This window comes from Paroedura picta, chromosome 3, assembly GCF_049243985.1.
Source record: "Paroedura picta isolate Pp20150507F chromosome 3, Ppicta_v3.0, whole genome shotgun sequence".
Lineage (NCBI taxonomy): Eukaryota > Metazoa > Chordata > Lepidosauria > Squamata > Gekkonidae > Paroedura > Paroedura picta.
In genome coordinates this window covers 121,161,857-121,187,774 of record NC_135371.1, presented here as the reverse complement: position 1 = coordinate 121,187,774, position 25,918 = coordinate 121,161,857, and the positions used below count along the sequence as shown (strand labels likewise).

Here is a 25,918-nt window from a genome sequence, read left to right as displayed (position 1 = left end):
TCTGCTGCTGCCCTTTATGCCACTGCAGCATGAGAAAGTCTTGGTATTCAGGGATTTTTGCACTTGCCGGTTGCCTCTTCTGATGGAGTTCTTAAGAACAGTAATGCCCCTCAGTAATGAGAAAGACCGCCTTCTTCCTCTCAGGACCCACTATCGCCTAGAATTCAAACCTTTCCGTATCGTTCTCCCACCTTCTTGGATCGAACTCTCCTCTATGCCCCTGGGTCCCATCCTCATTGTCAGTGTTATGTATTAAGAACAAAGGCAATACCACAGTTCTCCAGCAACACAACTTTATTCCACAGCTCTCTCAGTCAACTGGCAAAAGTGAAATTACACACAATTCCTTATTTACTTTTTCCCGCCCAAATTTCCCCTGAGTGGGAGCCCTTGCTCCAGAGGTTAACCCTTAATAAACTATACACAATAACATAACATAATACATTACAAATATATTGTGTTGTACCTGATTGAAGTCACATCATAGAAAATATGTTTTCCTGTGTCTTCATTCACACACTAAGTTTGAAAAATCATGGACTAAGTTAGAAACAGACAGGCTGCTGTAGTGTATGTTATGTAAAAGACCCACCTTTTTCTAATTCTTTTAGGGAATTGTTTAATAAAAGCTATACACACATCTGATTGATTTCTTTAATCTTAATTCTAATAGAACCAAACTCCAGTCTAAAGTTAAAGTCCTTTTCAACATGGCGCTGTGTCTAAGCAGCATTTGGAAAAGCCACCATACAACATTTCTGTACAGGGTCTCAGCAAACAGCGTTTGTTTCTTAGTTTCTATCAAGAGCTTTTTTAAAGCTTTGAGAAACAAGTAGCACCTCAGTCTACCCTCTCTTACCTCCCAGCTCCATCTTGTCTTGGATCAAGTTCAAGAAGCAGCCCTTCTCCATGGATCTTAGAACCAATAGGATTTCTCTGCATTCCTTCACACGGGTGTCCTGCTCCGGCTTCGGGATGATTGAGCTGGGCTGTGGGGCAGAATTCAACAGCAAAACTTCCCTTCCCCTACATTTGCTCATCTCTGAGCACTGCAATCTCACTGTAGATTAGCTGGGTACAAATTTCTGCACAATGGCCCACCTTCACGATGTCTTGCAATAGCGCCACCTTGTGGTGCTTAGTACTATAACACAACTAATGAGACATTTTTATCTTGGGAAAATTGTCCTCTATGAGGAGCTAAAACAAGAACCGCCTTAAAGATCAACTGAATGGGTTTTGATCTAAGGATGCAACTTGGCCTCTGGCTGAACAGGGTGGAATAGGGATGGGTAGAGAGTATGTTACCACTGCTGCCTTGCAGTTGTTGTTGTTGTAATTTGGGGGAATTTTATTGGGGTTTTATTGTATTTTAATGTTTTACTATGTGAACTGCCAACTGGAGAGTGGTGGTATATAAATTGAAAAATAAATAATCCTTACCACAGTTCCTCTATATATTTGCTAAACAGCCATCTGGGCGGTCCTGTCCGGGTCAGCAGCCTGCTGTCCGGGTGCTGTCTGGCCAACACTTGTTATTGTTGTTAGGTGCGAAGTCGTATCCGACCCATCACGACCCCATGTACAATGATCCTCCAGGCCTTCCTGTCCTCTACCATTCCCTGGAGTCCATTTAAGTTTACACCTACTGCTTCAGTGACTCCATCCAGCCACCTCATTCTGTGTTGTACCCTTCTTCTTTTGCCCTCAGTCGCTCCCAGCATTAGGCTCTTCTCCAGGGAGTCCTTCCTTCTCATGAGGTGGCCAAAGTATTTGAGTTTCATCTTCAGGATCTGGCGTTCTAAGGAGCAGTCAGGGCTGATCTCCTCTGGGACTGACCGGTTTGTTCGCCTTGCAGTCCAAGGGACTCGCAAGAGTCTTCTCCAGCACCAGAGTTCAGAAGCCTCAATTCTTTGACGCTCGGCCTTCCTTATGGTCCAACTTTCACAACCATACATTGCAACTGGGACTACCATAACCTTGACTAGATGCACTTTTGTTGGCAGGGTAATGTCTCTGCTTTTTAGGATGCTGTCTAGATTTGCCATAGCTTTCCTCTCCAGGAGCAAGTGTCTTTGAATTTCTTTGCTGCAGTCCCCCATCTGCAGTGATCTTGGAGCCCCGGAAAATAAAATTTGTCACTTTTCTTTTTTTTTAAATATAATTTTATTTATTTATTTAATGGAAAGGGTGGGGGGGGGGGTTGAAGGGTTTGATGTCCAGTATACAGTGCAGGAAAGGAGAGGGAAATAGGTCAATTTTCAATACAGTGTCATCTTAACATTATCTACTAGGTGGCTAATTACATTGATCCTGTGTTTTTATGGATAGTTATGTCTCTTGATAGTCCAGAAAGCATTTCCAATGGTTTTGAAATTTTTCTGGAGGTTCTTTGCGTACCATGCTGGTCAGTCTTGCCATTGATACAAAGTGTCCCATCTTGTCCAGCCATTCTTCAACTTCTGGAACTGATGTTTGCTTCCACTTTGCTGCTACTAGTAACCTAGCTGCAGCGGTTGCATAGAACTCTTTTAGTTGCTTTGGTAAGTTAGTTGGGAGGAAACACATATGTTTAGCATACATAGGAAACATACACTTCATAATTTCCTGCATGAGCCCGTGTATTTTACACCAAAACTTTTGGATCTTTTCACATGTCCACCACATATGGTAGAAGGAACCTATTGCCTTTTTACATCTCCAGCACCTGTTATCCCCATTAGGTGACATTTTACCTAGAACTTTGGGGGTAACATACCACCTGAAAAACATTTTGAACCACGCTTCACTCAAGGACTGACATTTTGTCAGTTTAATGTTTTTTCTCTAAAGTTCCTCCCAATCCTCTAACATAATCTTTTGCCCAAAATTTTGCATCCACTTAATCATGCAATGTTTTATCTGTTCTCCCTCAGTTTCTAATTTTAACAGAAGTTTATAGATTTGGCCTAGCAAGTGAGGTTTATTTGGTTTTACTAGCATTTCAAATTCAGTGCAGTGATTGGGTTGGCTTCTTGATCCTCTCACTTCTGATTTGAATCTTGAAATTAACTGTCTATGTGTGAGCCAGTCAAGTTCTTTATGCTCTACTTGCATCTGAGAATAGTTTTTTATTGACCCTTGAGGTGATAGTAGGTCCAGATATCTTAATGGTCCCAGTCTTTGTTGTTTATTCTGTTCAGTATATGCCTTGACCGGTGATTTCAGAAGAGAGGTCGATCTTCGTTTTCTTGATGTTGAGTTTCAAGCCAACTTTTGCACTCCTCCTTCACCTGCATCAAGAGGCTCTTTAGTTCCTCTTCGCTTTCTGCCATTAGATTGGTATCATCTACATATCTGAGGTTGTTGATATTTCTCCCTGCAATCTTGATCCCAATCTAACCCCACCTTTCTCATGATGTGCTCGTTTCTCAATTTTGAACCAATCATGCCTGGTTCTCACTGTTGCTTCTTGACCTGCATATAGGTTTCTCAAGAGACAGATAAGGCTCTGGTATTCCCATCTCTTTAAAAACTTGCCACAATTTGTTGTGCTCCACACAATCAAAGGCTTTAGCATAGTCAATGAAGCAGAAGTAGATGTTTTCTGGAACTCCCTAGCTTTCACCATGATCCAGCGTATGTTGGCAATTTGATCTCTAATTCCTCTGCCTCTTCGAAATCCTGCCTGTACTTCTGGAAGTTCACAGTCCACATATTGCTGGAGCCTAGCTTGTAGGATTTTGAGCATAACTTTGCTAGCATAAGAAATGAGTGCAATGGTGCAGTAGTCTGAACATTCTTTGGCATTGCCCTTCTTTGGGATTGGAATGTAAACTGACCTTTTCCAATCCTGTGGCCATTGTTGAGTTTTCCAAATTTGCTGACATATTGAGTGTAGCACTTTTAAGATTTTGAATAATTCAAAATCGTTTTTTAAGATTTTGAATAATTCAACTGGAATGCTGTCACCACCACTAACTTTATTGTTGCTCAGACTTCCTAAGGCACATTTGACTTCACATTCCAGGATGACTGGCTTCAGGTCAGTAACTACCCCATCGTGGTTATCAGGGATGTTAAGCTCTCTATTGTATAGCTCCTCTGTATAATTTTGCCACCTTTTTAAAATTCTGCTTCTGTGAGTTCCCTACCATTTTGGTCCTTTATTACAGTGGTCTGCAAGCTTTCCGCCGCTGCAGACCGCTGCGGCGGAGTGGGGGGAGAGGGCGGCCTGGGGGACCGCGCACACACGGCAGCCCCAGCGCAAATGCGCATGCGCGGCAGTCCGCACATGCGCGTTTGCGCCACCGCCATGCCGGCGGCCACGGCTCCCCCTCCCAGCCCCTCCAGGCCGCCAGCAAATTGGCCGCTAAAGCGGCCGATTAGCTTGCGGCTTGGCAAGCTTCTCTTCCCTCCCCTCCCGAAACTAGAAGCTTGCTGGGCCGTGAGCTAATCGGCCGCTTTGGCAGCCGATTTGCTCGCGGCCTGGCGAGCTTCTCGCTTCAGGGAGGGAGGGAAGAAGGAGCCGCGGCCCGGCGCCAAGGCCTTCGCGGCCCGGCACCGGGCCGCAGTCCGCAGGTTGGGGAACACTGTTTTATTATACCCATATTTGCATGAAATGTTTTATTCATATCTCCAATTGTCTTGAAAAGATCTCTGGTCCTCCCCATTCTATTGTTTTCTTCTATTTGTTTGCACTGTTCATTTAAGAAGGCATTCTTATCTCTTCTAGCTATTCTCTGGAATTCAGCATTCAGTTGGGTGTATCTTTCTCTTTCTCCCTTGCCTTTCACTTGCCTTCTCTCCTCAGCTATTTGTAAAGCTTCCTCAGACAGCCATTTTGCTTTCTTGCATTTCTTTTTTTGGGGGGCGATGGTTTTAGTTGCTACCTCTTGTACAATGTTACGAACCTCTGTCCATAGTTCTTCAGGCACTCGGTCTATCAGATCTAATTCCTTAAATCTATTTGTCACCTCTACTGCATATTCCTCAGGGATATGATTTAGTTCATACCTGAGTGGCCTAGTGCTTTTCCCTACTTTCTTCAATTTAAGCCTTAATTTCGCAACAAGAAGCTGATGATGATCTGAACCACAATCAGCTCCTGGTCTTGTTTTTACTGACTGTATAGCACTGGTCCCCAACCTCCGGTCCGGGGACCGGTACCGGTCCATGGATCAGTCAATATCGGGCTGCGGCTCCTCCTTGTCCTCCTGCCCGGCTGCTACCTCGGGGACTACCCTGCCAATCTGCCGCTGGCTCACATTTGGTGTTCTCTGGCGGCCGCCATGGCTGGGCTCCCCCTCAGCATGGCACTGCACAGCTGCTGCTGGCAGCACCCCCCCAGCAGGTGGCGGGAAGTCAGGGACACCGGTGGGAAAGCAAGTGGAGCAGGGGCTCAGGTGGCGGCGATGTCTCTCGGCAAAAGACTACCCCCCCCCCGGGCCTCAGTAAAATTGTCAAGCGTTGACCGGTCCCCAGTGATAAAAAGGTTGGGGACCACTGCTGAATAGAACTTCTCCATCTTTGGCTGCAGAGCACATAGTCAATCTGATTTCTGTGTTGACCGTCTGGTGTTGTCCATGTGTAGAGTCGACTCTTGGGTTGTTGGAAAAGAGTGTTTGCTATGACCATTGTATTGTCTTGACAAAATTCTACCAGCCTGTGGCCTGCTTCATTTTGTACTCCAAGGCCAAACTTGCCTATTATCCCGGTTATCTTTTGGCATTCCAATCCCCCATGATTATAAGCACATCATTTTTTGGCGTTGCTTCTAGAAGGTGTTGTAGGGCTTCATAGAACTGGTCAACTTCATCCTCTTCAGCAGCAGTGGTTGGGGCATAGACCTGGATTACTGTGATGTTGAATGGTTGAATGGTTTGCCTTGGATACTGTGATGTTGAATGGTTTGCCTTGGTTGCTTTGTATAGGCCAATGCTATAGCGAGCCAATCCAGATTGGGCCAGCCCCTGGAGCAGCTACCTCCAGGAGCCAAGCCCCAGCCTCGCGGCCAGAAGGTCACTTCCCGCCGAAAAGGTTGCTTCACCGCCTACCGTTGTTCCCCCACGCTGGCTCCACAGGGTGCTGTCCTGTGGGGCTGGCCTTTAAGCCGCCCCACCTAGGAAGCAAGGCCTCCACCATGACCCTCTCGGACGTCCCCAGCCCACCTGCCAGCACTGACCAAGGGACAACTGCCGCCTCTGGAAGTGTACGCCCAGTGGGGGCCCACCGTGTCACCACAATGCTCACAACAAGACCGTCTTTTGCCCTTCCCTCCGCAGCCGCCCGAGCCGAGCTTGCCACCTCTGCATCGCTGTTCACCTTCACATTGCGCATGCGGAGTGCCATATCTGCAGCGCCGGGTAAGTCTCCGCCTAGCATGTGCCACGTCCACCCACTGTGCTGCCGCAACAAGGAGGGTTCACAATGTAGGCCCTGAGGAAGGGTCTGCCCACCCACTGCCCCCCCCCGCCTGAAGGCTTTGATGCGCCAGGGGCACCTCGGATGTGCCACTGTTGCTCCGCCACTGTCGCTACGCCACATAGGGGACAGGGAGGGTTGGAAAACAGCTACACTTCCCAGGCGCCATTGCAGAGAATCCTGGCCTGTGACCGCATGCTCTCCCCCCTCCATTTTCCAATGCTCCCTCCCACCTTTCTGCCCTCCCCAGTACCACGATCCCTCCCAGCACCACTCCCCTCCTCAGCACCAACATTCCCAGGCTGCCGTGCCTTTACAAACGCCAGGATGCCCGCCGATACTCGCCCACAACCCCTCTCCTGTTCTCTACTCCCCCCCCCCCATCCCTGGGTCTCCTTTGCATGGTGGCCAGCCTCCCGGGGAGCGTGCCCAGGGGGGGGAGATCCCCTGCTTCGCCCCCCATGCCTCACCCCCATGGGCTTTTCTCCTAGTTAAATAAATAAAATAACAACCTGTGAACATTTAGCCCCTCTGTAATGAAGTCCAAGGATCTCCATTTCTATGTACTTTGAAGGAAACTTCTGACACCACCATCCTTTTGGACAATGGTATGCGTAGCATAAAAAGGGGCAGTTTGTTAGACCCCTTCCATCTTGGGCTTCACAAGCTATGAATGCCGTGAATAACCAGAGAATGGTTGAAAGAGCTGCTCTATTTTTAATGCTGATCGACAAGGGCTTCAAAGGGATAATTGGTCCCTCAGATGTGGGATCCAGGCTGCGTGCAGCCTTAAAGATTAAAACCAAAACCTTAACCTTCATCCAAAAGGTAACCGGCAAGCAGTGCAACTGCCTCAGCATAGGTTGGACATGGGCCCTCCAAGATGACTTCATGCAGCTGCATTTTGTACCAATTGCAATTTTCGGGTCAGAGACAAGGCCCGCATAGAGTGAGTTACAGAAGTCTAGTCAGGAAGTGACCGTTGCATGGATCACTGTGGCCAAGTGGTCTGAGGACAGGTAGGGCACTAGCAACCTAGCTTGGTGCAGGTGGAAAAACAGTGTTTGGGCTACCTTTGTGATCTGAGCCTTCATAGATAAGGAGGATTACTCCCAAATTCCTAGCCACAGGAATAATTTGCACCTCATCCGGGCAGGGGAGACCTGCTTCCTGATCCTGCCCCCTTCTACCCAGCCACAAGACCTCCATCTTAGAGGGGTTAAGTTTCAGACTATGCTTGAGCCATCAGACTGTGGAAGACTGGCAGGATGTGGTCTTATTGCATCCTTATGTCGACACAGGGCCAGTTTCTGCAAGGACTTTTCTTGGGATATAAATTTTGACAATCTCCTTGTGAAATACCTTCACCATTATGTGTTTTGTGTTACTAGCAGCCATATAACAACTAAAATTAAAAGAGATTATAATAATTATGACATCTTTATCCTCTTTTCTATCTTCAAGGCAGAATATGTGGTCCCCTTTTTTCCTTATGAGGTAAATAAGGGCTGAGAGACAGTGCTTGGCTTAAGGTAACCAGAAAGCTTCATGACAGAACAGCTCTTTCCAATTGTAGTCTAATATTGTAACCACTACATGTCTCTGGCTGTTTTTGTACACACTTATACCAGCTGAGGGTAATGTGTCACTGACCTGGAGAAAAATGTCCTGTTCCCTTGGTAAAGACAACTGAAGCATTTCATGACATGCAAGTAAGTAACATCACCTGATAAAATAACAGCCTATTAAGAATCAATTAAAGGGACAGAATATTTTTTCCTTTGTCAGACAGCAGTTCATGCATTCAAGAAAATGGGCTCAGGTCCACAACTAACCTGTTAGCTTTTAAAGACTAATACCTCTACCTCTTTGGAATTTCAGCTGGCTCACTCTTGAGGTGGAGGGGCATACAATGCATACACTGAACCCACCGGCCAGAAAAAGTTCTTTAAAGATCTCAGTTGATGAATGCCCAAAAATCACGGTGTGGAGAGTATAACAGAATTTAGCTCTGCAGGGGAGCAAACAAAACAGCTAACAAGTAAAGGAAGCATGTTTAACCCCTGTGTTTCAACCTCATATAACCTTGAGACAATCCTCACTTTGCAGCAAGTCCAGACTACATGGAGAATTACTCCTTATTTTTATAAAGTACAATTGAGATAAGAACCTAGTGCACAGCTCTGAAATGTTACAGCATTGAAGGATACAAAAAAGATTAAAGATTAAGACCAAAGGTTACTGCAGCCAGGGAATACTGGCTCTGTTATCCAGGCACAGAAAAAAAAAAGGGGGGGGGCTGCTGCCAGGCAAGCCACCCACATGGCCAGGTCCCTGGAGTCTTACAGACCTAGCGGGTCAGGCCATGCAAGTTTTATCTGTCTTTTGATCACCCTTGTGCCACAGAGGCACCTTCTGCCCACTAAGAAGATGCCAAGCTGACATTATCTCCACAGAGAGAACTGGACAGGCAGGGGATAAGAGGGGGGGGGGACATTCCCCTCAGAAAGCTGTGACTCAGAAATGGCATTTTCTCCCTTCTAATAAGTGATGTTGTGTCAGAGGTAATTTATTCATGGGTAGCTGCTGCAGTTGCCATGGAGAGCATAAGAGAAAGAAGCTGAGCTTTTAAAAGTGTGCAGTGCACGGAGGATGCGAGTGTTCGGCCAGGAAACGGAGATAAAGCCTTGAGGAGTGAAGGGCAAGGCACGAGGCAATTAAGATGAACCCACAGGGATTTACATTGAGGCAATTACTTTTTTAAACAGAATAAAAGCAGCCCAAATTCTTTCTTATGTCACTGAAGCGACTGTTGTTCAAGGAGAGAAACCATCCCAATGTAAAGGCATGTGCAGCAAAGGTAGTTCCAAGGACATCGATAGCCAAGCTGCATCAGCCCAAGGAAAAGCTCAGACCAGTTTCTGACCACCTACAGTGCTGGATCCCCATGAGAACTGACCCCAGAGAGGCCAGGACAACAAGGCGCTATCTGCCAGGGGATGCATGTGTCCCACCAATGGTTTTTGAAAGGTGCCTTGGGGATCCCCCTGGAGCTGGAAAGCAGCATATGCACATTTTAATACATTTTTTAAATGCTCCCTGACCTTTGGCTTGGGGTCAATGCAGCAAGAGAGGCTGTAATTGCATTCTGGCAAACTATCTGGAGACAATCCATAGCTGCTGCAGAGTAAGCACTTGGCTGTGATTCATCATAATCTCACTGGTGCAGCCTGGGGATCTGTGGTTCGGAGACCAGTGCAGAGTGTGCAGCAGCACGGAGTTCTGCACCTCTTGCTAACTCTGACAGGAATGAAACAAGCTGGTTGTGAGGCTGATGGTGTAAAACTTGGTCCCAACAGAAAACAGAGAACCTAACAGAGAACTTAACAGGTAGTGACTAAACTGTTCGCTGCTGGAGTCTGCTGGAGCTCTTGGGGGGTTTGGGGGGCAGGTGGAGGGGATATTGTCATACTCAACGTGATGAATTAAAATCCCACTCTTTTGAAGTTGCCACTGTACATGGTGGGAAGTACTCTCATCATGCACAACACAAGTCCAGGCTTGCACAGAGTGTTATGGATCTGGCAGCTAATAGCAGAGTTTTAATTTTCACCTTAGCACCACTGAGAAAATGCCAGAGAAAGATTTGAACACAAGAGCAACCTTACGTCCTTTCCAGCCCAGAGTTCTTCAGACATCTGTAATGCCAAGATGGACTTATAGCTGCCACTGAGCTGGTCTAACGGGATCAATGTTCTATGTCCCAGTTCTGAGGTGACTTCGATGTGCAAGAATCAGAATAACTAGCTTTCAGACCAGGTTTTGACTGCCTCAATATACCACCAAAGTTTAATTCATGAATGCAGCCTCTTGAATTCCTGAACAAAACCCAAGTAAATATAAGCCAAAAACAAAGAAGCAAATTGGTATTAGTACAGAAAATAAAGAAAGCACATAAACACATCTTAAAGGATGGGGACACAAATTCTAGGAAGAGGAAGTCCCATTTCTCCCCTCTTCTGTGCAGGCTCCCATTCTTCCTTCCCATGCCACCTTTTCCTCAAGATCATTCCTGTGATCTCCTACTCAGCATCCTGGCTGGCATCCTCCCTGGCACCACCAGCATTTTTGTGTGGCATTTTGGATTGCTACAGAACCTTCAGATGTGTCCAAGTTCTGGCGGTTGACCTTTGCAATGTTGACTGTGCATGCTGCTCATGGGACTTGCTACCTCTGGGTCGGGAAATATTTGGAGACGTTGGGGCTGGAGCCCGAAGTGGGCAGGGTTAGCGAAGGGGAGGGACTTCAATGCCATACAATTCATTATTTTCTCCAGGAGAACTGATCTCTGTTGCCAGGAGATCAGTTGTAATAACAAGGAGATCTCCACCATTACCTGGAATTTGGCAACTAGATAGACAGACAGACACCCAATTTGTCTATAAGCCTCGAGGATAACCCTCACTGGATATGATGCAGAGATTAAACTGTTCTCATAAAGGCCAGCCTTTTGTTCATTACCCTTGCCAAATGATATCAGAACTAGGGCACTTTGACCGACTATATTAAAAGAAGGCTTTTATTTTTTCAGAGAAAACGCAGGTCTGGGAGTTTTTTGTTTGGCTAAGAACAGCCAAGAGAAATAACAGGCATCTCTCTCAAAACAGTAATTATCCTGTTTAATCATTGTCAGTTTTCCATTCCATTCCATTCATTCTGGAAGTTACAGAATAAACGGCAAGCCAATTGTCTCTGGTTTTAGTTGGCAGGTCAGGAAGTAAAGTTATACATTATTTATATGTGATTAGTATATTGATCAATTATGTCTGAGACTAATGAAAAATTCAAGATTTACAGACAGACAGACTGTAGTGACTTCAGTAATGACCTCTTGGTTATTTAAGCAATGCCTGGAACACAGGACTTCATCATAAACTTAGGAATTTCCCCAGCCCCGGGAGATTCATCTGTCTTCTTCAGTCATTGTCTTCTGCCAGCAGGTGAAGACTTTTCTCTTTTGTTAAGCATATCCCCAGTAAACCTTACTGTTCCTTTAGCTGTGATGTGTGGTGTTTGTGGGTTTTTATGTTTTTATCGTTAAAGAAATGCTTTTCATGTTTAATGTTCAACCCCTGTGAGTAGAAAGGTGGCAATATTAATGTTTTAAATAAGTAGACAAGTAGACATTGCCTTCTCCCGCTGCTCCTCTCCCTAGACCAGAGTTCATAGTGATGCAGAATTTAGAGGTGGAAAAATGCTATCCCTTTTGGAACTAAAGTACAAAGAAGGTTCTCTGGTACCTACAAAGAAAGGGTTTCTGTATCAATAACTACATTTGCAAATGTTTCCTCTGCTCAGTAGCTATAATCAGACACTTATTGTTTCAATGTTTGGTTTCTTTTTCTAAGACTATTTTAAAGAGAAATTCAGTTGGTGCAAGGTGGTCTTTGCATCCCCATATGCAAATCTACTCTTTGTTGATGCTAAGAAATGAAGCTTAAGTGGGACAGAAAAGTAATCTACACAATCATATTTAAATAATCATATTTAAATAATTTAAAAATCATATTTAAATAATATTTAAATCATAACGCAGGCTTTGCTGCTTTAAGAAAAGAGTCTAAAACTCAGCATAAATGAAAACGGGTGGTCAAATAAATGTCTGTAAGCATTAAAAGAATATTTATTTGTTTGTTCTTCACATTTATAGACCATCCCTATCCGTAAAGATCGATAGTTGAAAAGAGATTTGTAGCTATAGGAAGACTGGAGACCACAGATCTAATAGTTCTTTCTTGTAGCAGCGGTTAAAAGTGCGGTGAAGGAGTAGAATTCAAGAAGTGAACCCACATTGTGGTCTAGTAACTTGGAACCTGGCCATTTGGGGAAATTCTCCATTCCCCTGGCAAAATGAAAGAGCCTGGGGGGGTTGTTCTACCACACATCATTCCCTAGATAGTAGCATTACAAGGGGCCTGAAGCAGTAACACACAACAGAGAACATAAGGTTGTAGCACACTTTAAGATCATTTGGATAAGCCCACAGTTACAAAAAGCAAATGGAATGAGACCCATCAGCTGCCCCTCAGTATTCAGCACCAACAAACAGTTCCTGCCTGGTGATCCTAAACCCCTTCTAAATAAGATCAGAAGGGACTCTCTGCCTTCCCTCTGCCTAAAATTTGTTCTGATCTTTGCATTCAGTTTTCCCACAAGTCTTGTATTTATATTCTGTCCTTTATCTACCCTGGAATTTAAGGCAACTTACACCAGCCAATGTAAGCAAGTCCACTCTGAAACTACAGTTAGTACAGAATGCAGCCCAGCTATTATGAGGTGCCAGGATACTCCGTTGCTTACTGATCTAGGCAAGATAATCTAGGCATTAACTAAGCCCTCTTAGATTCATTACATACAGCTCCTCTACTCTGCACCTTCAGATCATATTCTGGGCTTTAAAAAGTGACAGTTGTTGGTATCTCTTCTGTTTCCTTCCCGATTCTTCTGCTGACATCCAAGAATGGGGGGTGGGGGTGGGGGAAGTTTCCAAGCATCTTTTTTTTTAGATTAGGAGAAATATGTATTCTAAATTACTAGCACAACAGTGAAAGATAGCAAAGAATGGTGGTTCCACAAAAAATCCATACACCGCATGCAATCTGAATTAGTTGTTGTTAAATGACTAAGGATAAAGAAGCTGAACTGAATTCTGAGAAAACTGCTCTGCAAGAACAGCTCTGAGAGAACTGTGGCTGACCCAAGGCCACTCAGCCAGGTACATGTGGAGGATTGGGGAATTAAGACCAGTTCTCCAGATTTTACTCAACCACTCTAACTACTACAGTGCACTGGTTCATTTAGGGTGACTCCTGGCAGTCACAGCTTTCTCCTTCCCCTCTAAATCAGTAGATGGCACTTCACAAAGAGAATCCCAAGCATGACTCCCAAGGGAGTTGAGTCAGGGTCTGGACTCAGGCTGTCTTGCAATATTGTCTCAAATTCCACCGCCTACATTTTGGTCACGGTCAGAGGAAGAGGATAATTTGACCTGCTTCTCAAACGACAGTTGCTTCCTATTATTTTGAGAGATTTAAAGAAATTTAGAAGCAGTCTGGGGCATTCAGACCTTCTCGAAGGGAAAACAGCAGTGGCTCGGAGTAGTGGGCTGATCCCCAGCACACACACAGGGCAATAAAGAGCCTTCATTCCCAGTGCAGCCTAGCTCTTGGGTTGCTAAGCAACCATTTGCATCTTCCATATCTACAAGATTCTCTGGTCCCAACTGCAGCAGGCTCTGATAGGTCACGTAGCTCAGCTTCCTTCCTCGCTGGCAGAGTGTGTTCAGCCGCCCAGAGCATTAGGGTTGAAAGGGCAAGGGGTGTCTAGCATCATGGGCACCATGGAAGAAGAAGATCTCAGCGAGTATTTCTGCATGCAGTATGGGCAGAAGTTGCTGAAACTGCTGATGTGAGTTAAACCATCCCCTCTACAATTCTCTCTCTCTCTCACCCTGGACTCTTTTGCCATACGGCCCTCCCACATGCCTTCCCTACCCAGCTTAGATCTCTATCTTTCATGATTCCCTTGCCTCTGATCCATCTCTCCCATTTTAAGTATCTTCCTCTTCTCCCTTCATTGGTTTCCAGACCCACTTTTACTATAAGAGCTATGCTGATTCAGGCCCAGGATCCAACTGCTATCTTCTCTCCCACAAGAGCCAATCAGATACCTCTGAGAAGCCCACCATTAGGGTACACAGGAAACATGGACACTCATCTCATATCCCCACTGCATATGTCATTCAGAAGTCAACTGCCACTGAACAGGGTGGTTCTATTTCGCTGTCCGGGCTAACATCCATTTAAAGTTTTTGTTTGCCACCTTGGGGACAATGACTGGGTGGAAAGGCCACATAACAACGTTTTAAATAAAGAAACCAATCTCTTGCAAATCCTTTAACCTTTCCTTATAATAGTGCATTAAGATACCAGATGTTATTTTCACAGAATCATAGAATCATAGAGTTGGAAGGGGCCATGCAGGCCATCTAGTCCAACCCCCTGCTCAATGCAGGATCAGCCCAAAGCATCCTAAAGCATCCAAGAAAAGTGTGCATCCAACCTTTGCTTGAAGACTGCCAGTGAGGGGGAGCTCACCACCTCCTTAGGCAGCCTATTCCACTGCTGGACTACTCTGACTGTGAAAATTTTTTTCCTGATATCTAGCCTATATCGTTGTACTTGAAGTTTAAACCCATTACTGCGTGTCCTCTCCTCTGCAGCCAACAGAAACAGCATCCTGCCCTCCTCCAAGTGACAACCTTTCAAATACTTAAAGAGGGCTATCATGTCCCCTCTCAACCTCATTTTCTCCAGGCTGAACATTCCCAAGTCCCTCAACCTATCTTCATAGGGCTTGGTCCCTTGGCCCCAGATCATCCTCGTCGCTCTCTTCTGTACCCTTTCAATTTTATCCACATCCTTCTTGAAGTGAGGCCTCCAGAACTGCACACAGTACTCCAGGTGTGGTCTGACCAGTGCCGTATACAATGGGACTATGACATCTTGTGATTTTGATGTGATGCCCCTGTTGATACAGCCCCAAATGGCATTTGCCTTTTTTATTGCTGCATCACACTGCCTGCTCATGTTTAGTTTACAATCCACAAGTACCCCAAGGTCTCGTTCACACACAGTGTTACCTAGAAGCGTATCCCCCATCCCCCATTTTCAATTTATTTCCAGTTAATTCTCAGAACTCTGTTTGTCTTCTTTCACCACACCTGGACTCAATTCTGGTTTTTGGATGACAGAATGTGAAGGCCATCTCTTGGTCTGCCCCTATTATTAGCACCATTATCAAATAGGAGTTTCGCTCTCCTTTCCCACCATCTGTCCACCTGAGGCTGGTTGGTCAATACAAGACTGACTCATCCTGCAAGGTCCTTTAGCTTGGCATATTCTCTGCATTCTTCCCAACAAAATAATCATCCTCCCTGTTTAGGAAATTCCCAGTCTCGGAGGAGCAGTCCCCCTCTCCTTCCATTCGACTCCTGGAGAAGAAAAAAGAAGCAAAACTGGTGCACCAGGCAATGGAGGCTCAAAAGGAGGTAAAGTTCTCAAACCAAAGAGGATACCTTGCTTCAGTGTTCTACCATATACATCTTTCTTCATTGCCAGCCAGTTATCAGGCACAGAGCCACATGGCCAATGTTTAAGTGCCAATTAATCGCACATGGTTGTATTTCATCCATAGCTACTATACCAGAACACTTTTCTGGTCCATCAGGACTGGAATGTGCAGAAAGCCATTTCATGTTTTATTATAGTTCCAGGGAATCAGAATCTGAAGTCATTTACTTGTGATTCCTTCTCTAGGCTAGAAGGATGATAGATGCCATGAAGCTTCTTTTGTATTTGTCCCATGTTCTGAATAAAGTCCTTCTTTGTTTAACTCCAAATGCCCTCAGCATGTTCCTGAATGTCTGCAGGGACCCGAATACCAATATCTTTCCTCTGCTGGTACAGCAATGGATATAGAATCGCCAAAGCCCACTGGAATCAGACACATGACCTGTATCCTTTTTGAATATCCCAGGCATTCAAGACAAGAATGGAAGCTCTGAACAATCGGTGGGAGGAACTTGGTGCAAAAGAAGTCCAGCTGAAAGCATACATTAGGAAATTTGAGCAATTCATACAGGTATTGGTCCCTTGCATGTCCTTGATTTCTGCTCCAAAGCCTTTCCTCATTGGACAAGCTTCACTGAAGACACTGACAGGTTATATGCTCTGTCCCAAGGTAACTACAGTGGAGGGAGGCTAGGAATCAGCACAAGAACCTCTGCTTGCACATAAAAGGTCTCAGGTTCAGTCCTTGGCATCTCCAATGAAAAGGATCAAGTGACAGGTGCTGTGAGGGACCTCAGCCTGAGATCCTGGGAAGCCATTGCCAGTATGAGTAGACAATACAGACCCTGATGGGCTAATAGCCTCATTCAGCAGAAGCTCTGTGGCTATGTGTAAGTGTGGTGAGGGGGGACTGTCCTGGAGTGCACCTAGGGTACACATTCTGTAATGTAACCAAAAGTTATTAAAAGAACATTAGGCTGTAAATATTTCTTGAAAAAAATCAACATTAAGTAATTATGCATATTAGGTAATTACATCTGTTTTGAAGGTGGTAGGTGTAAAACAAGATATTTGCTCAGAGGCTTAATGAGGGCAGTAGGCTTGGCAGAATGGTACTATAGGAAAACCTGATTGGACCTGTGTGTGCAGCCTAACACCATAAAGCTGATTCTAGCCATGAATACTGGAGGAAGTTAGAGCCATGCAGTACTGGACAGCTGTATTAAGCAGGATTTTGCAAAATAGACTGAGCAGGAACTGACTAAGTGTAATGGTTAGGAGCGCAGACTTCTAATCTGGCAAGCGGGTTTTGATTCCATGCTCCCCCACCTTGGGCTCACCACAGCACTGACAAAGCTGTTCTGACCGAGCAGTAATATGAGGGCTCTTTCAGTCTCACCTACCTCATGGGGTGTTTATGTGGGGAGAGGAAAGTGAAGCCGCTTTGAGACCCCTTCGGGTAGTGAAAAGTGGCATATAAGAACCAACTCTTCTTCTAAGAGCCTTGAATTTCCACAACAGTATCTTTAAAGATCTACAGCCATTCTTAACTCACCTTGGTCCTCAGTCAGGCTCAAAACTATTAGTTAGGATACCAATCTTAGCTCTGGAGGTAATAGTTCAAGTGAGTCTGGGATTGAGCTCCTGGACAATACTACACAACCAGTAGCAGTCTGGGGAGTTGGGAAATGGCTGTAATTTTGGCTAGGCAGGCCACTGGCATCTCTGCCAGAATCTCAGTGAGCAGTTTCCTCTCTACTTTGTCCTAATCTACTCCCAGGCCTAGGTCTGAACCTCCAGTCAAAGACCAAAGCCCTGGGCACAGGTCAATCAGTGATGAAGGGCCTTCCCCCACCACCAATTTCTTGTCAAAAGCTGTGCAGGATGGGAGGGAAGGATGAAGCCCCAAATCCACAGCAGATCCCCCACCCTGCGCGTACACACACAATTTTTGAAGTTCAGGTGAGATGCAAAATGCACAATGTTACTTACATTTCACATCTCATATGATGACAGTCTAACTCATTAAGATTCACATAGAAAGCAGGGTTTATGATGAAGCAGATTCTATTTTGTAAAACACAATAACTAAATTAGTAGATACAACAGTGCCACAGATTCAACATTACCAGCTACTAACTGAAACGTAGCTGCTAATTCGCTTACATTCTTATGTGTAGCACACCTGAGAAGAGAAGCTTTCTGTCAACAACCCCCATATATTCAGAATGAGGAGCCAATAGACCCTACTCCACTGCCTTAGGGGTGCCAGCCCCATGTTTTCCCAACATGGAACTGGCAACGATACACCACCAGCTACCAGTAACTTCTTGTCTTGATTTTTTTCCCTTTCAAAATGATGTGGTCTCTGGGTGCTGAACATTAGGAGAATGATCAGAAGCGGATCAGAGCTCTGAAGAAAGCCAACAAGGAGAGGGAACTGAAGAAGCAACGAGTGAAGGAGCTGGCCAAGGCCAAGCTGGAGATGGCTGCTCTGAAACAGCAACATCAGCGGCTCTACAACAAGTTACAGCAGTACTCCATCTTCAACAAGTATCTTGAGAGGGTTGTCGAGATCTCGGAAGTATGTGTTGGTGGGGTTTAAATATGCAAAGAGGGGCCAAGCTCCAGGCTACTTAAAAGAATAAAATAGTTGTATTTAGAAGAGAAACAACTTTGTAAAGAAAGAGGAGAGAGAGTGTGTGTGTGTCCTAATTAACTGCATAACTGTAGTCCTGCATTCATTCTGTCTGTTCTTTCTGGAGGCAAGTGGGGGAAGTCTCCAACTCAGCCAATCAGGACAATTGAAATTTATTTGAAAAATATCAGGAAGTTCCCATTCTATGCTAAATACACATCTCCTCTCATGACCTCTGTAGGATATTCTTCATATGTTTATGAATCATGCACACTGCAGATCTTGTATAGGGTGGATGGATTGCTGGGAAAGGAAGCAAAGTTGAGTCTTTTCAAACAGCAGCGTCTCACTTCTTGGTTTGATCCTTGCTCACTAAACCACCAAAGTGGATAAAGCAGGGACTTTGCCATGGTTGTATCTGACTCTGGAACACAACACATTTGCGGGTTAATATTTTTGCCATGATACCCATCCAAACCGTGGCTTCCATACTGCAGAACTGAGACAATTACTGTTCAGGCATCCACATGGCTTCGTGATGCTGTCCTGGAGAATGTGTATCTGGGCAACTCTTCCCACTCTTTGCTGAATTCAGGCAGGCAGGCTGTAGATCCAGACTGTGCCCCACAGCTGAGGTCAAATTCATCTTACATGATAATAAGAGGGTGGCAGCCAGTTTTATACTTCTATGTGCAGCTTTCCCAAGCCAAGTTGCAGGGTCTGATTAGCCACTCATATTACTGAGGAAATCCTGGTGTGCCATTTGGTTTTAGCTTCTCTGTGTCCCCGTGGTAGGCTCTGCCAGGAGGACCATGGTCATGCCAAGCTTTGTCTGGTTCTGTTCTGGGCTGCTGTTGAGGAACATGGCAATGGCTTGCTTTGCCCTGCTGGCCTGGATATAATGCAGCCAGCCAGGGAGAACCATGGTGCAGTGGCCCCCAGGTTTACCCTGAATAGTGGCAAGGAGGAACAAGGTCAGAGGGATGGCCAGCTTTGCCTCTGGTGATGCAGATACAAGGTGGCTGGCAAGGAGGAGCACATTGGTCCCTCTTTTCTCTCCAGCTGGCTCTTTGCCTCCCCATCAATGAGGGGTATGTGACCTTTTCCAGGACTTGTTTAGCCTCCCATTCCACCCCTCCATGGTTGCTGGTGTTTCATGCAGTGTGTAGTGCCAAGCAATATCTTCATGTCCAAAGTGGCATGCGTGGTTTTAAAGATACCTGTGGGTCTTGTGGTTTGTAAAAACCAGTCTCATGGAGTATAGAACAGTAACACAAGACATCTCTTGTAGTTTGAAGAGATCCGGGAGGTCATTGGCCGCTACAAGACGCTGGTCGGGATGCATAGGGATTTGGTGCAGTCAGCACAGGAAGGGCTGGAGATGATAGAGCAAGCCAAGGTCCGCCTAGCCCGTTACAAAGAGGAGAAAGACGATGAGATCTTGCAACACAACAATGAGTTGGCCCGCTTACAGATGCGTTTTGACCATGCGCGCAGTGAAGTCATTGTCTGGGTAAGAGATGGAGTGGTTTTTCTTCAGCACAAGGAGAAATAATTGCTTACTCTTTGCTTAAGATACCGGTCTATATCTGCATGTCCTGAGGTCTTAAGGGTACTTAACCCCCCCCCCTTTGCCCTCTTTTTTGTTTCTGAATGTCCACTGCCCGCTGCAGCAGGAGCAACTGGTGGAGCGCATCACTCCCTCTTCCCAAAACTTTAGTAGCATAAAGAACCATGTGATGGGATAGAGATCATTAAAGTGGGAACCTGCTAAGGCTGCCAGGTCAAGAAAGGTGATTGAAACCCGAGTTTGACCTTTGTGTCTCTTCAAAGGGCTGGCAGTTATAGCCAGAGAACTATTTTCAATGAAACCACAGGAAATGATTGAGACTAACAAAAATATTAAAACCAAGATTAAAAAAAATAAAGTGCTTTCTCCTGTAACATTGCTCCTTGCTGGAGTGTGAGTTGTATAAAGAAAATGCAACAGAGAGAGACCAATTCAACGGGCTACTTTGTAAGCAATGATGATTCCCTAAATTACAATTTAGGATACTTCTTAGGGGGAAGTTATTACTGTATAAGAGGGCCAAAATCATTTTAATCCCAGTTCTTCCTTCTTTTCAGGAGTCACGCTGGGCCCATATCCAAAATACTGCTGCCAAGAAAACCCTAATGCTTGGCACCATCAAGATGGCGACACTGAACCTTTTCCAGAGTGTAAACAAGCAGATGAAGGAAGCTTTGTTGGTACCTGTGGAAGACACCCACAAGCAGCTTGACATGGTATGTCATGAGCAACTCCCACCCTTTGCTGTCCAGAGGAAGGGCCAATGGTTCTTCTAGCCGGCTGACAACGGAAAGTGACTGATTTCCTTAGGCACCTTGCTCCTCCCTGGTGGATGAGATTCATTACAGGACAGGGTGAGAAAGGGGTATTGTATAGTGTGGTGGAGCATAAAATATGAGTGCAGGATCCAAAGTGAAAGATATGAGAAAAACCTCTAATGGATTGGACCAAAATGTCGGTAGCTAACAATGGCCAGCCAGATGACTCTGGGAAGTTGTCAAGGAGGGCTGGATACAACTTTCCTCTCTTAGTATGTGTTCTTAGCATCTGCTGCCCAGAGATCTATCCAGACCAACCAGAGGAAGTACCCAAGAGACTGGGTTATTACTACTATGGGTTATTACTACTATGCTTGTAAACCACCCCTCTCTGCAAACAGACCCAGAGCAGTTCACAGCAGTAAGATAAAACAATCAAACCAATTAAAACTGCATAAAATCCTAAAATTAGGCAATAACTGTCAGCAATTAATAAGTCTCCATCCCTTCCTCCAGCCAACCTCCATATGGCCTGCTGAGTAGGTACTACGTGCCAGCAGAGGAAGGAGATCCGTATGGTTTTAAGCTGCCATGGCTGCAACCTTTGGCCTGGTGGAAGAGTGCCTTCTTACAGGCCCTGCAGAACTGTGGTAGCCCTGTCAGAGCCCTGATCTCCGACAGCAAGACATTCCACCAGACTGAGGCCAGGGCGATATCTTTGAGGCCAGGATTTACCAACATATTGCCACTTGAAGAATGAAGTGCTCTCTGGGGGACATAGGTTGAATCCCTATTACATTTTTTTTATCCTTCCCTTTCTCAAGGGAGCTCAGGGCAGTTTACATGGTTCTCAAGCTGCATCAAGTTGACAGGAAAGACAGGAGTTAAATATTTAAATTACTAAATATTCTCTGACCCTCTGTTTCCTCCCTCTCAAATTTAACCTTGTTGTTGCTAATAGCTCTTTGTCAAGATCATTTAGACAATAAAATACCCGCAGTATTATTTACCCCTCCCATATTTTCTTAAATTACACTACAGTTATACGTATACCTTTTCAATACCTTTTTGCTGTCTTTATCATGACAGAGACATCAGTTTTAATAAGCACACTTTGAACAAGCATATAATTGTTAACTATTAACAAATCAATCATATCTTTCAGTTACGTTTTCTTCCCATCCTTGACTCCTTATTTTCCTTCTATCGGGATCTATTCCCAGTTAACAAATCAATATCAACAAAACTTGACTCTGACCAATACCCCAGGATATATTAACTTGAAGCCATTCTTATGCTCTGGAAAACATCTGTAGACACTTACTTGAGTGGGCTACTCTTTGGTTGCAGCTAGGATTGCCACCTGTGGGTTGCATAAAACCTGGAGACTTTGGGGGTGGAACCTGGAAAGGCCAGGATTTGGGGAGGGACTTCAATGGGGTATGATGCCACACCGTCCATCTTCTAAGTGGCCATTTTCTCTGTTGCCTGGAGATCAGCCGTAATTCTGCCCCCACCTGGAGGTTGGCATCCCTAGAAAAGATCACCATCCATGGCTAGCATCCTCTCCCTGATATCCTTAGCTAAATCTATGGCAGGTAGATTAGGCAGAAAAAGAGAGAGAGAGACTGACTCAAGGTCCAGTGAGCTTGATGGCCAAGGGTGGATTTGCATGGACAGGATGCTTGCAGCAGCGAGACCAACCACATGCCCACTAGACTCCTGCCCATCATGGCTACTAAAAACACCAGATATAAGAATAAGAGGTCCCCTCCAGGAGATAATCAAGTCTTGAATTCCCAGAATCGCTAAAAGAGGCAGTGGTTCAGCCACAGCTGTAAAAACCATCTCTAGACCCGTGAGAGCCTGGTAACTATAGACCTGTTTCGCACCTAGCATTCCTGGGAAAAATGGTTGAAAGGACTGTTGCAGATCAAATATCAGCATTCCTGGAGGAAACTTCAGTCCTTGACCCATCACAGTCAGGTTTCCAGCCTGGCCATGGGGTAGAAACAAAGCTAGTCACCCTGACAGATGACCTCCGTTGCCAGTTAGACCGAGGCAGGTCGGCGCTGCTTGTACTGTTAGACCTTTTGGCAGCATTTGACACAGTTGACCATGAGCTTCTAGCTCACCACTTCACTGACACTGGAATACAGGGTACAGCCCTTCAATGGCTGATCTCCTTTCTTCAGGGCTGTGGACAGAGGGCAGCAATAGGAGAGAGACTTTCAAGCCACCACCAACTTATATGCGGAGTCCCACAAGGAGCGGTCCTCTCTCCAATCTTATTTAACATCTTCATGCGCATTCTTGCCCAACTGGTATGGAAGTTCGGGCTGAGACGTCACCAATATGTAGATGACATCCAGCTCTTTCTCCTGATTCTCCCCCAGAAGCATCACCCAGCTGCCTGGAAGCAGTGGTGAGGTGGCTCAAGCAGAGTCGTCTGAAGCTCAGTCCTTTAAAGACAGAGATCCTAAGGCTGGACGGGAAAGGACCAAGTGAGGAAGCATGTTTGCCCAATTTGGATGGAGTGCAGCTATCAGTGGCTTGCTCAACCAGCAACCTGTGTGCAATCCTGGATGCTTCCATCTCAATGGGAGGCCCAGGTCAGAAGTGTAGTGCAGCTGGCATTCTACCACCTTTGCCAAGCCAAACTAGTAGCTCCCTACTTGGCCCTGGTACACCTAGCCACAGTGATCCACATGACTGTACTTCTAGGCTAGACTTCTGCAACTTGCTCTATGCAGGCCTACCCATAATTTTGATCTGGAAACTATAGCTGGTCAAGAATGTAGTGGCCAGAGTCCTCACAACAACACCATGGAGGTCCCACATCCAGACTGGTTACCAGTTGAATTCTGGATCAGTCTGAAGGTTCTTGTAATCACTTTTGAGGCCATATGTGGTCTGGGCCCAGGGTACCCAAAGGTGGGGCACAACAAAATCAGAGCCTCTGCCTATGCCTTTCAAAGAGCTCTGCACTCCACCACCTCCAACTGGCTGGTGATCCCTGGCTACAAGGAAGTCTGCTTGATCTCAACCAGAGTCAGAGCCTTCTCTGCCCTGGCTCCACTTGGTGAAAGGAGCTCCCAGGGGAGATCAGGACCTTAACTAAAACAGTTCTACAGGGCATGCAAGAGGGAGCTGAGGTCAACCAAAGCTAAACAATGCTGACTGGGCCCCCAAATTTCCCTCCCTTGAACCCATACAATGACCAACCATGAATCTGTTAGATTGTTTACTGTTAATGTTATTTCTCTGTTTATTGCTATTATTATTATTACTGTTACCTTTATTCAATATAGTCACGGAATTCGATTTATTGATCTTTGCTTACATTCCAGGTGAACTGCCCCAAGCCTTAGGGGAGGGTTAGGGTTGAATGAATGAGTGAGTGAGTGAGTGAGTGAATCCATATCTTCCCAGTCCTAGGCTGAGATTGTAACCATGGCCCTAGACTGGCTATCCCTGGAAATGAACGTGTAGTGATATGGAACATGCGGTGGTGACTCTAGCTCAACTACCTGGATTAAATCCTGAAATGAGACAGGCCCTCAATTTAAATTTGTGCCAATCTGGTGGTCATCTCTACTGTCCTTTGCTCACAGATCCAGCAGTTTATCCAAGATCTGTCAGACATCTGGGCAGAAGTGAAGAAGAAAGAAGCCCAAAACAGATCTCAGATGTCAATGTCAATGCATGTCTAAGAGATGTAGGAGAAACAGACTAACACGTCTCCCTACTACACTTTCAGCTCTTTCACATTTGCTGTACTTGCTATATTTTTGGGGAAGATGATACTTCCTGCATTGTAAGTCACATCTTCCCTATTTATCCTTTTCATTTCTTGGAAAAAACCCTCAGAAACTCTATATGGTATTAAGAATATATTTTATATAATGCAATGTTGGTGTCTCCATTGTGTTTCTTTCCCTGTTTGGTACAAGCCCTTCCCAATCAGCTTGATGACAGGTCTTTTGGAGCGAGAAGAAGAGCTGCTTTTTGTACCCCTCTTTCTACTACCTGAAGGAATCTCAAAGTGGCTTACAATCGCCTTCCCTTCCTCTCCCCACAGCAGACACCCTATTAGGTAAGTGGGGCTGAGAGAGCTCTGAGAGAACTGTGACTGGCCCAAGGTCACCCGACTGGCTGCATGTGGAGAGTGGGGAAACAAACACTTGAACAGAACCCGCAGCTTTTAACTGCTTTGCCCCACTGGCTCTCAAGTGCCCTGGCTGACGTGGCACTAAGTAAGGTCTTCAGTAATCAGGTGGTCCTTTAATTCATGCCTAAAAACAATTCCACAGAAGAGCACACCTGGAGCTGGAATGCAATGTGCTGCTGGGATGGGGGTTGTGCATGGCGGCGTCTGAATTGGCCGTTTCAGGCCGATTCGGACGCCACCACACACAACCCTAGTTGCCATCCTTTGAGAGCTCTGCTGCATGGCATTAGTACTCAGGATCATGATATAAGGGAGCTATCAATGTTGTCCACACTGTTGGGAGGGGAGTTACTGAAGATGGGGACAAGTTTGATCAGCCCAGTAGCAAAAAAGGGAATATCAAACCTTTTCCCCTCCTGTCTTACAGGTATGACACTCTCAACACAGCCCTCACCTTTTCTGCAATATGCAGCCCATTCAGGCACAGGTGTAGGGAACCACGTGCAGAGCCCCTTCTCTGCTCCCTCTCATTGTGCTCCCAGGTTCTCTTTCAGTTTAACAGGAAAAGCGACAGGTAATGAAAGCAAGAGCAGCATGGATTCTCCCTTCCCCCCCCCAAAAAAGCTCTTTCCATCCATTGGGAAAGGAGGCAAAGGGCACAGCCTTTGACAGCAGCCAGGACCCAGACCATCTTTGTGCTGGCGTCACTGCTAAAATCTGCAGTGCAATCAAGTGGAGCTCCTGACGCAAATTCAAGAAGGGCAATTTGAACAGCGGGTGGGGGTGGTGATATCTCATCTCTTGGGGCTGCAATGACTCATTCCAGTTTGCCTCACTCAGCAGAGGGGGGGGCTGCTGTGAGAGGGGGGAGCTCCATGCACTTTGCAGTGGGCACAGCAGGGAGTGACAAGAAGCACCGAACAACTGCTGAATTCTGACTGGTCAGCTTTGCTCAGGAGAAAGCAAGCAGGAGGAGAGAGGAATCTCAGTGAAAAGAGAAGACACATTCCCAAGGCAGGGAGAGACACTTGAAGAGGGAAGGCCTCCTTCCATAGTCTCAGGAGGGAAACAACGTACTGGAGAGAGCAACCCTGAACCGTTTTTTTCCGGATCCTACTCATGTCTATTCCATGGGTCTGACGCCCGGGAATATTGCCCTAGTATTGAGAGAGTGTTCACTTTTGTCCTGTCTGCACAGTCACACTACAAACTCAGCAGTTCTATTATTGGTGTCAGTGGGAAATTCCT

General features: G+C 45.7%; 1 protein-coding gene across 1 annotated transcript; it reads left to right on the top strand.

Moving 5' to 3' along the window:
* Nucleotides 1-13,668: 13,668 nt before the first annotated feature.
* Nucleotides 13,669-24,403, top strand: CCDC42 (coiled-coil domain containing 42). The gene is made up of 7 exons (XM_077324346.1): nucleotides 13,669-13,869; nucleotides 15,406-15,511; nucleotides 16,000-16,104; nucleotides 17,920-18,117; nucleotides 19,463-19,684; nucleotides 20,299-20,457; nucleotides 24,114-24,403. Exons 1-7 carry the CDS (start codon nucleotides 13,793-13,795, stop codon nucleotides 24,210-24,212), a joined length of 966 nt encoding a protein of 321 aa, XP_077180461.1. The 5' UTR covers nucleotides 13,669-13,792; the 3' UTR covers nucleotides 24,213-24,403.
* Nucleotides 24,404-25,918: the final 1,515 nt, after the last annotated feature.

Excerpts from the sequence above, each read along its gene's own strand:
- CCDC42 (XM_077324346.1), top strand. The coding sequence starts at position 13,793 with ATGGGCACCATGGAAGAAGAAGATCTCAGCGAGTATTTCTGCATGCAG. Across the intron at positions 13,870-15,405 it reads AAGTTGCTGAAACTGCTGAT|GAAATTCCCAGTCTCGGAGG; the intron begins GTGAGTTAAACC and ends CTCCCTGTTTAG. Across the intron at positions 16,105-17,919 it reads AATTTGAGCAATTCATACAG|GAGAATGATCAGAAGCGGAT; the intron begins GTATTGGTCCCT and ends GCTGAACATTAG.